Below are 15,682 nucleotides of genomic sequence, written 5' to 3' on the forward strand. Positions count from 1 at the left end.
TATTTTCTTTATTCCAACAGTCCTTTAGGTGACAATATTGATTCTGTTTTTAATGTACTGAGGCTTAGGGAGGTTAAGTCATTTGCTCGGGGTTACACAGTCACTCAGTGTGCTAGCAGTGCTAGGATTCAGACCTCATCTCTCTGACTTTTTAGGTAACTTCTGTGTTCTTTTCCTCCACCTATACTATCTCTATAATTTAGAAAATTTTCATAAGGATTTTATTTCATAAGGAAATAAAATCACTGATATACTAAAGTATATTTTTATTTTGCTTTTTTTACCTTTCATCTTAGGTGCTGGAAAGCCCCCTATGTTTGGTGATTATGAAGCTCAGAGACACTGGCAAGAGATTACTATTAATTTACCGATCAAACAATGGTATGGATAATTTTAACTTGATTTTATTGTTTATCGGTCAGTTAATGTAGATTATTTGAAGATACTTAAAAGGAAAATATGCTATTTCTTAACCTTCAGAATCCTCATCTTCCTGTATACTGATGTCACATATATTACCCTGCATATTGTCGGTTCATTTTGAAATTTCATCCTCCTGAAAGTTACCCATATATTTAGTTACCAGCTGGAATCTGGTGCTGAACTAGAACTTGGAGGATAGGACACTGTATGCCATGGAAGCTCCTCAGGACATAAACTGTGGAAGTTTATGGACTAAGAGTATTTCTTCTGGAGGTTTTGCAAAGCTTCCTCCTGTAAGGAACATATGAGATGAAAAAAAAGCAGTAGCTTAGTGGTGAAGAGTGTAGGGCTAGAGTCAGACTGCCAGACTTCAGATCAAGGCTTGTACCCTTTACTAGCAGTGTGAGCTTTTGCAAGTTATTTAACTATCTCTGCCACAGTTTTATCACTCATAGAATGGAAATAATAGAATACATATTTCACTGGGTTATTGTGAGGATTGAATAAAATGATTCATTTAAAGCACTTTAGACCAGTGCCTGAAGTGTAATGAGTTCTCAATAAATGTTAGCTGTAGTTATATCTCACAGAAATCCATGCACTGTCATTTTTGTTGAACACATTCTGATAACAATTGATGACAGTATTTTTTTACTTATTAGGTGCCTGGTAGATTATTGATTAAACCTGGCTGTGCAAACTGTTTATATTGTTCTGTTGATTGCTTTGATCACTGCTTTTTTTTTTTTTTGTGGCATGCGGGCCTCTCACCGCCGTGGCCTCTCCCGCCGTGGAGCACAGGCTCTGGACGCACAGCCCCAGCAGCCATGGCTCACGGGCCCAGCCGCTCTGCGGCATGTGGGACCCCCCTGGACCAGGGCACGAACCCGCGTCCCCTGCGTCGGCAGGCGGACTCTCAACCACTGCGCCACCAGGGAAGCCCTGGTCACTGCTTTTATATAACTCCTTTCTGAGAGAGTTACATACAAGAACTTCATATTAAACTCTCTATCAATAGGTTGGCTGTACCCTAGTCCAAGTTTGGAGTATTTAAAATAGAGGTCAGCTGAATATTTGATACTATTCTTTTTTTTTAATAGGTGTGTGCATATTTGTTTATTTATTTACTTGACCTCACTGCGCAGCTCGTGGGGTCTTAGTTCCCTGACCCCGTAATGAACCTAGGCCATGGCAGGGAAAGTGCCGAGTTCTAATGTTTAAATGGTGTGATTTCTTTTTTTCCCCCTAGTTTGAAGTTCATTGCTGTATGATTCATAATGACTATCATTGAAAAAGATATATCTCAGTGGCACAGTTTATAAAACAGAAAATATATCCTTGGGACAGGTTCACTGTTATCAACAGTGGATATAAATCTATATTAGAAATAACATTTCTAATATTCTAAATTTTTGGGCTAATTTTGTCAAATTTGATATAGTTTGCCATTATTGTTACCTAGCAACGTGGCTGAGGAATGGTTTCTCATTTAACTTCAGTTTTCCAAGAGTGGGGACTTCCCTGGTGGTCCAGTGGTTAAGACTCCACGCTCCCAATGCAGGGGGCCCCTGGTTCAATCCCTGGTCAGGGAACTAGATCCCACATGATGCAACTAAGAGCCCACGTGCCACAACTAAAAACCCTGCATGCCGCAACTAAAGATAACGCATGCGGCAACTTAAAATGCTGCACAGCCAAATAAATATTAAAAAAATTTTTTTTCCAAGAGTGAAATCTTTCTGTCTTCATCTAGAAAGTTAGCCATAGTATAGTCAAAACTTTCAAGTGACAAAGTTGTCTAAAATGTGAAATCAGGATCTATGAGGTAAACTTTTAAAATGTCAGTTTTGGGACTTCCCTGGTGGCACAGTGGTTAAGAATCTGCCTGCCAACGCAGGGGACACAGGTTCGAGCCCTGGTCCGGGAAGATCCCACATGCTGCGGAGCAACTAAGCCCATGCACCACAACTATTGAGCCTGCACTCTAGAGCCTGAGAGCCACAACCACTGAGCCCATCTGCCACAACTACTGAAGCCCACGTGCCTAGAGCCTGTGCTCCACAACAAGAGAAGCCACCGCAGTGAGAAGCCTGTGCACCGCAACGAAGACCCAACGCAGCCAAAAATAAATAAATAAATAAATCTGTTAAAAAAAAAAGTCAGTTTTATAATTCTAAATTTAAACATTTATTCCATTTCAATACACATAGTTATAAGTAATAGAGGAAAATTGAACTTTCTTTCTTTAATTTTATAATGACAGTTCCTTATGTGTGAAGTCAGGAGTAGTTTTGGCATCAAGTAGTAGAAAGCCTAAGTAATAATAGTTTAAGCAATAAAATAATTAACTCAATAAGTAGGTCTTTGCAGGGCTGGTTAACTGGCTCAATGATAGCAATCAAGGGACTTCCCTGGTGGTCCAGCGGTCAAGACTCCGCACTCCCAATGCAGGGGGCCTGGGTTCGATCCCTGGTCAGGGAACTAGAGCCCACATGCCTCAATGAAGATTCTGTGTGCTGTAACTAAGACTCAGCACAGCCAAATAAATAAATAAATATTAAAAAATAATAGCAATCAAGGACTCAGGCTTTTCCATTTTTCTTCTCGTTCATTTATTCTTCTTGGCATGTTGGCTTTTCATCCTGAGGCTTTTCACCCCATGATCAATAGATGACTGCCAGGGCTACCAGCACTGTGACTTTGTACAACCATATTCAAGGCAGGAATAATAGGAATACCTTATTATTTTTATTTTTTTTGCAGTACATGGGCCTCTTACTGTTGTGGCCTCTCCCATTGCGGAGCACAGGCTCTGGACGCGCAGGCTCAGCGGCCGTGGCTCACAGGCCCGCCGCTCCGCGGCATGTGGGATCTTCCCGGACCGGGGCACGAACCCGTGTCCCCTGCATCGGCAGGCGGACTCTCAACCACTGCACCACCCGAGGGGAAGCCCGAGCATGTTGCCTTTTTAAAAAAAATCACAGGTTTATAAGTCAGTAATTGTGGGAATGACTTTATTTCAGCATTGTTTATAATTATGAGAAGCCTGAAACACTCTAAATATCTTTTAGGAGGTGAATGATAAAGTACATTTCTCCTGTGTACATGTGTACGTGTTTTTCCTAGGTAGATTCCTAGAAGTGGAATCTCTATAAAGTAGCCAGTTTTAATATTCTTGTGTTGGATACCAACACAAGAATATCTCTTTCCATATACCCTTACCAATATTTAATAATAACAATTAACACCAGACTTCTAAAATTTACATTTCCTTGAGTACTTGTGTTGTTGAGTATCTTTTAATATATTTACTGACCATCATATTTTTTCTCAAATTTGCATATTTATATATTTCCCCCATGTTTCTGATGGATTGCTGATCTTTTTTGTAATGATTTATATGATTTTAAAATAAACAATTACATTAATTTTCTATGCTGTGTTAACAAGTAACAAGTGACCATAAATGGTACTTACATAAACACACATTTATTATTGTAGTTTCTTTAGGTTAGAAGTCTGGGCACAGCTTAGTTCAATATTATGATCAGGGAGGGTCTCCTTCAGGAGGTTGCAGTCCAGTTGTCATCTGAGGCTGCAGTCTTATCAGAGGCTCAACTGGGGAAGGAACTGTTTCCAAGTTCCCTCAAGTTATTGGCAGAATTAATTTCCTTGCATTTACAAGACTAAGGGCTTTGGTTTCTTGTTGGAAGCTACCCTTATTTCCTAGGGTCTACTTGCAGTTTCTTGCCATGTGGCTTCTCCAGTATGCCCACTTACTAAAACATGACAGCTTGATTCTTCCAAGTCAGTGAAAGGGAGTCTCTGTAGCTTAGCCAGCAAGATGGAATCTTACATATACATAAAACATAAGCACAGGCGTGACCATCTTATCACGTTTGTCGTATTTTGTTTACAAGCAAGTTACAGGTCTTGCCCACACTTGAGGGGAGGGGATTGATTGTACACACTTAAGGCAGGAACACCAGGAGGTGGGTTCATGGGGATGACCTTAAAGTCTGTCTGCCACAGTATTCAACAGTATACAATAGTATTCTATATTTTAATCAGTTTTTGGTGTGTGTATATGTATAAAATAAATATCTTCTTCCCATTCTTGTCTTTGAATTTTTCTTATGGTGTCTTTTGTTAAATAAATTTTTACATTTGATGTACAGAAGCTCTTTGAACTGTTCTTGAAACTTTTAAGTTTGGAACTATTTATTTTTAAATTTTATTATTAATAAAAATTTTTTTTGGCTGTGTTGGGTCTTCGTTGCTGCACACGGGCTTTCTCTAGTTGTGACGGATGAGGGCTTCTCTTCATTGCAGTGTGTGGGCTTCTGATTGCAGTGGCTTCTCGTCGCGGAGCACGGTTTCTAGGCGTGCAGGCTTCAGTAGTTGTGGCTTGTGGGCTCTAAAGCGTAGGCTCAGTAGTTGTTGTGCACGGGCTTAGTTGCTCCATGGCATGTGGGATCTTCCTGGACCAGGACTCGAACCCATGTCCCCTGCATTGGCAGGTGGATTCTTAACCACTGTGCCACCAGGGAAGTCCTGGAACTATTTTAAATTAAAGTATTTTTTTGTAAAAAGCAAAACTACCCATGATATGTTAGAAAAAATTACATTTTGAAGTTAATGATAACACTCTTGAATATAATTTCGTTCCTTCCCACTTTGACCAGTTAGAGGAGCCTGTTAAGTTATGAACATTAGATCTAGCTTTCTTCCTTAATTCACAGAATTTTGCATGCAATAGGCTCTCATTACATGTTGGTTGAATTGTGTTCAAAGTGTTATTAATAAAAGTATACCTGTTTCATGCAATATTTCTTTCTTTGTAAACCAAATCTTTATGTGGTCTTTGACATTCATTTTTTATTTAAATTGTGATTTCATATTGTTTCTTTAATTTTTTAGACCGTCAGAAGCAAATTCTCTTTTCGTTGCATATTTTCTTTTGTATAAGTGTTGGTCATTAAGTTTACTAATAGTAGAGTGATAACAAGTTCCGGTTTGCCTGTGAGAATCTTGGTTTGCCTCTATTGTTATGGCTTAATTATTTACAGCTTCTTTCTTAAGAGTACCTTGGTTTAGACAATAAATTATTTAGTCACACTACTCAATAACAACTTTTAATTGTGAGTTCACAAAAATTTTTAGGAGGGGGAGAAGTTTAGATGAATTTTTTTTTAACCTTGTATAACATTTTTTCATGTTAATTAAGTTAAATGAAGTGAGATGTTAAATATAAGTATTTCTTGAATATTGATTGTTGGAATGGTGCTTTCTTTTTCCTTTTCAGGTATTTTAATGGCAGTGATAACAACTTACAGTATTGGGGATTGGACTATCCACCTCTTACAGCTTATCATAGTCTTTTATGTGCATATGTGTAAGTTTTTCTTCCTTAACATAACTTTAAATATTTATGCCCTAGCAGATGTAGTAAGGAAGAGTTTGTTGAATAGAGAAGAAATCGTTTGTAGCTACTATTGTATTATGGTTTGTAGAGCACCATACCTTTATAATTGGATTGTAGGAAAGTTTATCAGAGTTTGACTATTTTCATAACTTTTTTGGAGGAAAGTCTAGGAAGATACGCAAAAATCTAGCTTTGTTTTGAAGTAGAGATGTTACCAACTATGCATGGATTACTGAGAAATATATCTAATACAGTTAGTTGTGCATAGGAAAGCTTTTTTCCTGGAATGGCCCAAAGTAAATGAGAAATAAAGGTCTAAATGGTATTCTGACTAACCTGTCAAGTAAGAAACTAGAAGTACCATAGTGTTTCACTTATGATTTAAGATCGGGATTGGAATTCCTTTTTCTTTTACAGAAATGGAATGGTTTATAGAAGATTAGGTGCTTCTATTTAGTGGAGAACCAGTTCTACTCTGTCCTGGTATTCCATTTCAGACTTGAAGTGTATCAGCCGAAATTTGAGGAACTTCTTCACATTATCTTCTGAACTCATTTTATTTGTTCTATTTCATATTTTGTAAAAATTAGCGTCCTGGATTAAAAATAAGTTTCCAAACTTCAGGATAATCAGATATACTTTGCAGTGTTCTGGAGAATGTAATATGATTGAAAACTTAATTTATCTTTAATAATTATGTTCAGTTTTATGCAATGATTTATGATTAATAGCTATTTATTATAGCCTATTATGATAACTGAAAAGATTATAAATTATAAAACTATGATCCTCTTGTCAATATTAGTGTATTGCTCTTTACAAAGTATATGTTTAATAAATGAAATGTGACATAAGATTGTTTTCACACTGGAAGAATCATGAAGGTAGGGCTTTTAGTTAACACGCTACATGGGTTTGTTGGAAGATAAGCATGGCAGATTCTGATAGCGTTAGTCAGTTTCACATGGTTAAATAGAAGGAGTAAAGCTTAAGCCTTAACTCCATTGCTTTATAGGAGCAATGCCCTCTTCTCAAAATAGATTCAGATGTCCTCAGATGTCCTTATTGCTAAAAGTAATGGGGAATAAAGTGCATGTACATATGTTTGATTTGCAGGGCAAAGTTTATAAATCCAGACTGGATTGCTCTCCATACATCACGTGGATATGAGAGTCAGGCACATAAGCTCTTCATGCGTGCGACAGGTAAAAGAGCAATAGGCATTGAGTGTAAAATTTGACTTAAAATTGTTTTTGAACTGATGACAGGTTCTATTATTGTCCTTACTTTTATAGTTGTGTAACTATAAATATGCATATATATGTATAATATGTGAGCAAATGTATATGTAAGCTAAAAAACAAAAGGGTAGAAACTAATAATTCTGGGTGCTTTACATTTACTATTATCTCCCTTAATAATTTGGACACACAAATGAGGTAAATACTGTTGTTATCCTTACTGTAAGCTGAGGAAACTGAGGCCTAGTAAAGTGAGGCTAATATTAATAGCTCACCTGAAGTTGGTTAGCTCTAAATTAAAGTTTTATTTGTTTAGGCTGTTGCTTTAATAAATCCCTTTCACTTTTACAGTGAATTACAGCTGTATGTCATATATTGTATTGCTTTGCAGTGTTGCTAAATTAATCTTTACAACAAATGTTTATTGAGCATTTATTGTGTGCTGTTTAAAAGTTGAAAGTAATAAGCTTAAATTTCTTTAAAAAGCTTTACAAGACTTAGGCTTTAATGCTAGCCTGGGTCTTTTCCTTAATTAGTCTAAATCTAGTCAGGGTTTGTTCTCTTTACTATTCATCCAGTCATGGAATATCAGGCCCAAGAGATAACCTCTGTATTGCCCGTCTTTCCCTCTCTCACACCACTCCCTCTTCCCAAATGCTTTAATCCTTTTTGAACCGCATACTCACCACATGATATTTAGCTTCTGAGCCAATACCTGTATCTGCAGGGAACTTACAGCCTTTAGAGACTCTATTCTATTTTCAGAGAGCCCCAGTCATTAGAAATTTCCTTCTTATATTGAACCTTCACTAGTCATTTTAGGTTCTGTTTCCTTGGGCTACATAGAACAAGTCCAATCCTTTATATATCTAACACCCTTCAGACATTTGAAGTCATCTCCTGTTGAGGTTGAACATTCGTAAATACTTCAGCTGTTTCTTAGACAACCAGTTTCTTGAATGTGATTATGGTTTTGAGGCCTCTGGTTGTGCTCCTTCAAATATGTTACAGTTTGTCAGTGTCATCTAAAATGTGGCATCTGGAGCTGAAAATAGGATTGCATGCATCTAACACTGACAGTTTACTATCATTTATCTTATTGTGCACAAATATATATGTGTGGTACAAGACAAAAACAGGCTTTTTGGATAGCTGTGTTGTACTGTTGAAGAACTTAATAGTTTTTCTTTGTTCTAAAAGGACTGAACATTCAGAATTATGAATTGCTTTATTTTTTTTCCCACTTTTTTTCAGTTTCCTCCTCACCTGGACCTATCAAGCTCTTTGTAGGCATTAATTAGCAAAAATTTATGAATTTTTATAAATATTCACATTAAAAAAGATTCTCCTATGCATCTCCACGTTTGAGGTATTGTTCACATCAGAAAATTTGGAGTATACGGATACTGAGGGGAAAATAAAAGTTTCCTTCCCTTGCTTTGAGTATTCTTAATTTTTATGTCCAAGTCAGAGCAAAGAGAGAACTGGTTTTAGATACAGCTAATTGATTTAATATGTGAATTTGTTAGAGAAAATTAAGAGACTCTAGTACTGTATCAGTTGAAATTAGGCACAGGTGAAGGGAATGGAAAGTGCTCAACATGGAAAGGACTTGTCCAGAGTGGGTAGGAACCTTGTGTTAATAGAATTCCCACTCGGGGTTGGAGGAAGGCTGTTAATAGGTTATAGTAGACCCTGATGGACTCAACGCTTAAAATCATTTGCTTGTTTTTTCAGTGTTAATTGCTGATTTGCTGATTTACATACCTGCAGTGGTTTTGTACTGCTGTTGTTTAAAAGAAATCTCAACTAAGAAAAAGGTAAGTTTTGAAGTAACCTGACATTTCATCTCTGAAATGTTTTATTACCTTAACTATTAAGTGTAGAGCTTAAGGAAGTCATGCTTTTGGGAATAGATAATAGGGAACAGTATATCTTCTGTCAATTAATTTTCATTTAGAAACATTAACTTATCTTAGAGTAATTATTTTAATGTCCTAATATAGTAATAAGATGCACTGAATTTTAGAAGTTATTACTGCTGAAATGCACAGCATGCTACATTTATTGCTTAACTGGTAAATCTGAATTTTGAGTTGGCTTGTGAGAATGACAACTGAAAGTCATTTTGAAAAGTTGCGATATATTCACAGTTAACAAATATGCTCTTTTTTAAAAAAAAATCAAATGGTTTGTGTTAGAATTTTATTTATTTATTATTTATTGGCTGCGTTGGGTTTTTGTTGCTGCGTGCAGGCTTTCTCTAGTTGCGGTGAGCGGGGGCTACTCTTCGTTGCAGTGTGCGGGCTTCTCATTGTGGTGGCTTCACTTTGTTGCAGAGCACGGACGGGCTCTAGGTATGCAGGCTCAGTAGTTGTGGCTCGTGGGCTCTAGGTGTGCAGGCTCAGTATAGTTGTGGCTCACGGGCTCAGTAGTTGTGGCTTGTGGGCTCTAGAGTATAAGCTCAGGAGTTGTGGCGCACGGGCTTAGTTGCTCCGCAGCATGTGGGATCTTGCTGGACCAGGGCTCGAACCCGTGTCCCCTGCACTGGCAGGCTGATTCTTAAACACTGAGCCACCACGGAAGTCCCATGACTATTCTCTTTGGTCATTTTATATAGATTAATCATTAGATTAATTTATCTGATTTATATATCTAAAAGTGCTTTCTCAGACAAACACCTTTTAGGGATTTTTTTTCCTTTTTACTGAAGTATACTACGTCACCTCCATGAAGACTTTAGTGTTTAAAGAGTTGCTTTATAAAAATGAAGTATTTCGGGGCTTCCCTGGTGGTGCAGTGGTTGAGAGTCCGCCTGCCGATGCAGGGGACACGGGTTTGTGCCCCGGTCCAGGAAGATCCCACATGCCGTGGAGCGGCTGGGCCCGTGAGCCAAGGCCGCTGAGCCTGCGCGTCCGGAGCCTGTGCTCCACAACGGGAGAGGCCACAACAGTGAGAGGCCCGCGTACCGAAAAAAAAAAAAAAAAAAAAAAAAAAAAAAAAAAATGAAGTATTTCGATAAATAGAAGGTAAGAGGGGAACATTTGCTACTGTGTTAAATGAAACTACACTTTTACCCGGTTTGATTCAAGTAACAGATTACTTTCTTATTTCACAATAATTTTCTTTACAGATTGCTAATGCATTATGCATATTGCTGTATCCAGGCCTTATTCTTATCGACTATGGACATTTTCAGTATCCTTTACTAATTTAGAAATGAAGTCAGATGCATATCATGAAATCTACGCTCAGTTTGTATAATGTTGTCATCTAGTAACGTCTTATTTACTAGGGTTCTTGCTTATATAAACCATTTTTTAAATGGTAAAAGAATCTCTTCAGCAAGTGTTTAGTTGAAGGGTAAAGTACAAATTAAAAGTAGCAATGTTTTTTCACAACTATTTGGATTGGGAACAGAATATTGGTAACTGATTAGCTGTTCTGGAGCTAATTCTGAAAAGGTGAAACATTTTCTATCTTTTGTAAATGTTTTCTGATGCTTACAAAAACAGTCTTCCAGTTTTTGAGTTTTAAAACAAAATGTTCCTCTAACAGATAGTGGTAGCTGGGAGCTTTAGGAAACTAAAATTGAATAAATCTATGTGGATTTTATGTGTGTAATTTTTGATACCTAAAATAAGGAACATTCAAATAAACAAATTACAGAGGAAAGTTGATAAAATCTGTACATGGCTCTCCAGTTTGTCTTCTAATATATTAAATATTACTGTTTGTCCCAAAGGAAAATAAATAATCCACACCATGATTGCTTAATTAATATTTTTTCCTTTTGGTGCCAATCTGTTTTAGTTATAAAATTAAAATGTATATCTGTCAAAGGACTTGCAAAAATATTCAAATAGGTAGTTACTTCCATCGTATTTTTTATTCAGTCCTCTTTCCTAATTGAGCCCTTTTTTTTGGCATTATAGGATCATGGCTTTTAGATAGTTTGATAATATCAAGAACATTGATAACAAAGAAAAGAAAAACGTTGTTTACAAGCTTTTTTTTTTTTTTTCGGTACGCGGGCCTCTCACTGTTGTGGCCTCTCCCGTTGCGGAGCACAGGCTCCGGACGCACAGGCTCAGTGGCCATGGCTCACGGGCCCAGCCGCTCCACGGCATGTGGGATCTTCCCAGACCGGGGCACGAACCCGTGTCCCCTGAATGGGCAGGCGGACTCCCAGCCACTGCGCCACCAGGGAAGCCCTACAAGATTTTTTAAATACTATATTTACTTTGAAATATTCTCATACAGAGAAGTACACAAAATGTAAATGAATTGGCTATTATCCATGTCGAGAAATAGAACATTGCCAGTATCCAAAACCACACCTGTACGCATCCCAAGTAGTTCTCCCTCCTCCTTTCTCAAAGATAGCCACTTAACTGACTGCTAGTACTATAGTTTGGTTCTCCCCCTTTTTTGAACTTTCTATGAAAAAGACAACACAGGGCTTCCCTGGTGGCGCAGTGGTTGAGAGTTCCCCTGCTGATGCAGGGGACACGGGTTCGTGCCCCGGTCCGGGAAGATCCCACGTGCCGCAGAGCGGCTGGGCCCGTGAGCCATGGCCGCTGAGCCTGCGCGTCCGGAGCCTGTGCTACGCAACGGGAGAGTCCACAACAGTGAGAGGCCCGCGTAACTAAAAAAAAAAAAAAAAAAAAAAAGACAACACAGTAGGTATTCCTTTGTGCTTGGTGTTTTTGGTTCAACATTCTGTTTGTGAGTTATTCGTTTAGTTGTATGTAGCAGTAGTTCGTTCTCTTTCATTGCTTTATAATCTATTGCATGAACACACATGATTTTATTAGATAGACATTGGAGTGTTTCCAGGTTTTGGCTATGATGACTATGTTGCTTTGACCTTTCTTGTAAATATTTCTTTGTACACATGTAAATATATTTCTTATGAGTGGAATTGCTGAATTATAGGGTGTGCACTTGCTTAATTTTGGATATTCCCATATAGTTTTTAAGCATGATCTACCAGTTAATACTCCTGTTAGCAATGGTGTAGGAGTCCCAGGTGTTCACCTTCACCAGTTGTCAGTTATTTTCCTTTTAACCATTCTGGTAAATTCGTAGTGGTATCTTCTCCGTGATTTGAATCAAACTCTGGAAGCTTTGGGGATTATGTCATTTTGTAGGGACACCCTTTTTTAACCACTATTTACTTTACTTTCCTCATTTGTAAAATGGAGATGATATTAACCCTTATTTTTTAAGCTTTTTGAGAATTAAATGAATTCATATTTGTAAAGCATTTAAAGCAGTACTTGGGAGGTACTAAGCACTACATAAGTATTTATTGCTATTACTAACTGTTACTGCTGCTGCTGCTTTTGTTGTTCCTGTTTGTTACTTTTCGGGCTCTGAAATTTTATAATGATTTGTTTGGGCAAAGATATTTTTGACAGTTGTTTTGGACACTATGGGTCATTCATTTTGAAGACTCATGTTCTTCAGTTCTGGGAAATTCTCATAAATTATTTTTTTTGATAATTCTCTCCCTTCTTTCTTGAGCTTATTAGACAGATATTAGATCTTTCAGCTCCATCTTGAGCATCTCTTTGTCATTTTGTTTTATAGTTTTGAAGATTGTCTTGCTTTATGAGTAACACTTCTATTAAATTTCATTTGTTCTGTTAAGCATTTAATATCTTAAATTTCAGTTTACTCTTTTTTTTCCCCACTGTTCCCTGAATTATTTCCATTCTCCTAGGAGTCAGTCTTTTCTCCTCTTCACTTTGGTCCTTTTTCTGTCATAGGTGTTCCTTATATGTCTATTGATCCTGGTGTATTTATTCTAAGAATAAGGCAGAAGAGAAAGCTGCATGTGAGCTTTCTATACATTTGGTCCACTATAGGGTACATGGCAGGATTCTGGCCAGTACTCTGGGATCCTTAAATGTCACAATGTGGAGGAATTTGCACTATAGTGTTGACTTCTACACTAGTTGCTCAGATAGTTTATTCCATTTCTTTGGAGAAATATTCCTTCTTTTGTTGCCTGGTAGTAAATGTTTTGGCTGCCGGATAATCTTTGCAAAGGAGTGAGGTGGGATTTGACATCTCCATCTAGGAGTTTTCAGTGCATCCTCTTGTTTTCTCTTCAACATACTCAAGCACTCCAACCTGCTTGTTTCCACAGTTCTCGGGGGCTTGCAGGGTGGATTGGCTCCTTGCTAGCCTGAGCTTCCTCTGTGCATTCACTAGGCTTCTTCTAGTTTATTTGTTGCCACTTCTCTGTCCTTTTTCCATCTTCTAGAAATGTGTTGAAATCTTCATCTCTTGTAATGCATCTTCCTGTTCCCTTTATGGCTGTGAATTTATACTTTAAAAAATTCCCTATCGTTTTAAGGGGGTCTCAGGAAGGAGAGGAGGTAAACATGAGTACTCAGCTCACCGTTTTCAACTGAAAATCTAGTTGTGATATTGTTTTCATATAAGTGTTATTAGTTTCTAATCAAGCACATATATTAATTTATATTATTGATGCATATTATAGAGGAAAAATAGTGATATCAGTAAGTTTGGTGTTTTTTTTTTAACTCTTGGAGCATTGATTTTGGTATGTGTTATAGTAATATTGTGAAATAGCCTAGCAGAAAACAAAGCTATGTGTTAACCATTTAGAGCTCTTTTAAACCTAAACAAATCAGTTGCTCTGTTTAGTAGTAGATTTAATATATTTGAAGCCACTACATGTAATTTCAAATTTGTTTATCAATTCAATACTTTCAGCTTTTATTTAGAAATCGTTTTCATTATAATGTATCATTACAAAATCACATAAGAAAAATGTTCTATAAAATGCAAAATCTATCTCTTTTAATTACTGAGATAATTCCTTGACACAGAAACATATATAATTCTGTGAGTCTTGGCTTTGCCTTGTGGGGTGTTCTTGGAGTATCTTACGACTGGGACCTGCTGGGGTCCCTGGCGTTTTGCTTAGCTATAAATTATAAGCAGATGGAACTTTACCACTCCTTGCCATTTTTTTGTTTTTTACTTGGCAAGTGTTTTAAGAAAGGCCTCAAAGGAAAAGGGTGAGTGTCTTTTAAACAACAGAATTCAAAAAATTACTTCAGATAATTTATTTGGCATACTTACCTTTGCCTTCTGGTGATTTCTCATTAATGTGTTGGTGGCTATGGAGTAAATGGAAAGAGAGATCAAGTCATGTTCTATATTATTGTATTTTAAATCTTCCTAACTAGAGAAATATTTTGACCGATGTATATTTACTGGAGGTAATGTGAATTGGCTTGTTAGAACATTGCTGTAGGATTTCATCCCTTTAGAGCATATTACATTATATACTTACTAGAAACACATCCCAATTTGACATTTTTCTTCATAGCTGCATAGGAATGGCATCTAAGTTAAATGTTAAGAAGGATGGTGATAGTCTTCTTGTTGGGGAATTGCACATCTTAATAGTTGTGAATTTCTTAACTCTGATTTAAGTAGACTCTCATCTTAAACCCATATTGGTGGCATAGATTTTTACTATACATTTTTACTATACATTACTATACATTTGCATTTATTATATTTATAGTAATGAGACGCAGATTGATTTCTCAGAATTACTAACCTCTCCCTATCTTACCAGTTCCCTTTGTTTTTGTTCTAGGTTTGTGTTGTTGATTAAACTGGCTTGTACTGTTGTGGCTTCCTTCATTCTCTGCTGGCTGCCATTCTTTACGGAAAGGGAACAAACCCTGCAAGTTCTAAGAAGACTCTTCCCAGTTGATCGTGGATTATTTGAGGCATGTTTAAAAACTTTTCTCTCGCTCCTTTCTGTTACAGTACCTTCCCTGTGACCTTTGGGGATTTCATGTAGAAACACTTCAGCTGCTCTCCTCCTGCAGTCATTCCTTGCCAGTTATTTAATCTGGTACATAAGCTATAGCTCATCTGGCATTTTCCAGTACATTGTACAAATAGGTAATGTTTATGTCATCCTGAGATCCATAATTCAGTTATACATTTTTCTAATGAAATAGGGTTCATAATGAAAGACAGCATGAGGAGTTGCAGCTACAAAGGTAACAGCTTTGTGGGGTTTTTTTGGTTTATATTCTTTTTTTAGTCCTAGGAAATTATTTATTAAACTAATAATCATGTTTGCTTCAGAAAGATCTCATAATTCCTTATGAGGTATATAGCTTTCATCCATAGTAATTTTTAATGAGAATCATTCATTTCATTTCATTTAATGCCAGCTTAATCACTCTTGTTAAATTTTTATTGCATGGATAATTTGATTTAGAGTTAGTAATTAAATTAAACAAACCATTTTTCTGAAACAAAAAGGTCTTTTAATAAAGTTAGACAGAGACAACATATTTATAGATAATTTGCTTTTGAATAAATATTTCTTTTAAAAAGAATTAGAAAAGCATATATATCTTTCTAGTTTTTGAGTATATGAAATGCTATAGAGTATCTTTCAGTGGATCTGTGGGAGGATGGAACCAGCATTTTGAAAGAGGCTAAGAAAGAATTTGGTGTTGTGAAGGAACAGAAATGTGTGCCCTGTATGTCAGTGGGGATGATGATAGTGATGGCCACTATT

The 15,682-nt window shown here is 36.9% G+C and overlaps 1 protein-coding gene across 1 annotated transcript in view; it reads left to right on the plus strand.

The window, feature by feature from the left end:
* Positions 1-15,682, plus strand: part of ALG6 (ALG6 alpha-1,3-glucosyltransferase) — a 53,084-nt gene that overhangs the window by 14,132 nt on the left and 23,270 nt on the right. Inside the window, exons 2-8 of the mRNA XM_065889776.1 lie at positions 297-381; positions 5,729-5,818; positions 6,965-7,053; positions 8,827-8,909; positions 10,223-10,287; positions 13,956-14,147; positions 14,738-14,873. Of these exons, the coding sequence (XP_065745848.1) occupies positions 297-381; positions 5,729-5,818; positions 6,965-7,053; positions 8,827-8,909; positions 10,223-10,287; positions 13,956-14,147; positions 14,738-14,873 (740 nt within the window). The remainder of the gene's footprint in view (positions 1-296; positions 382-5,728; positions 5,819-6,964; positions 7,054-8,826; positions 8,910-10,222; positions 10,288-13,955; positions 14,148-14,737; positions 14,874-15,682) is intronic.

Source organism: Phocoena phocoena, chromosome 1 (assembly GCF_963924675.1).
Source record: "Phocoena phocoena chromosome 1, mPhoPho1.1, whole genome shotgun sequence".
In the NCBI taxonomy this organism is placed as follows: Eukaryota; Metazoa; Chordata; class Mammalia; order Artiodactyla; family Phocoenidae; genus Phocoena; species Phocoena phocoena.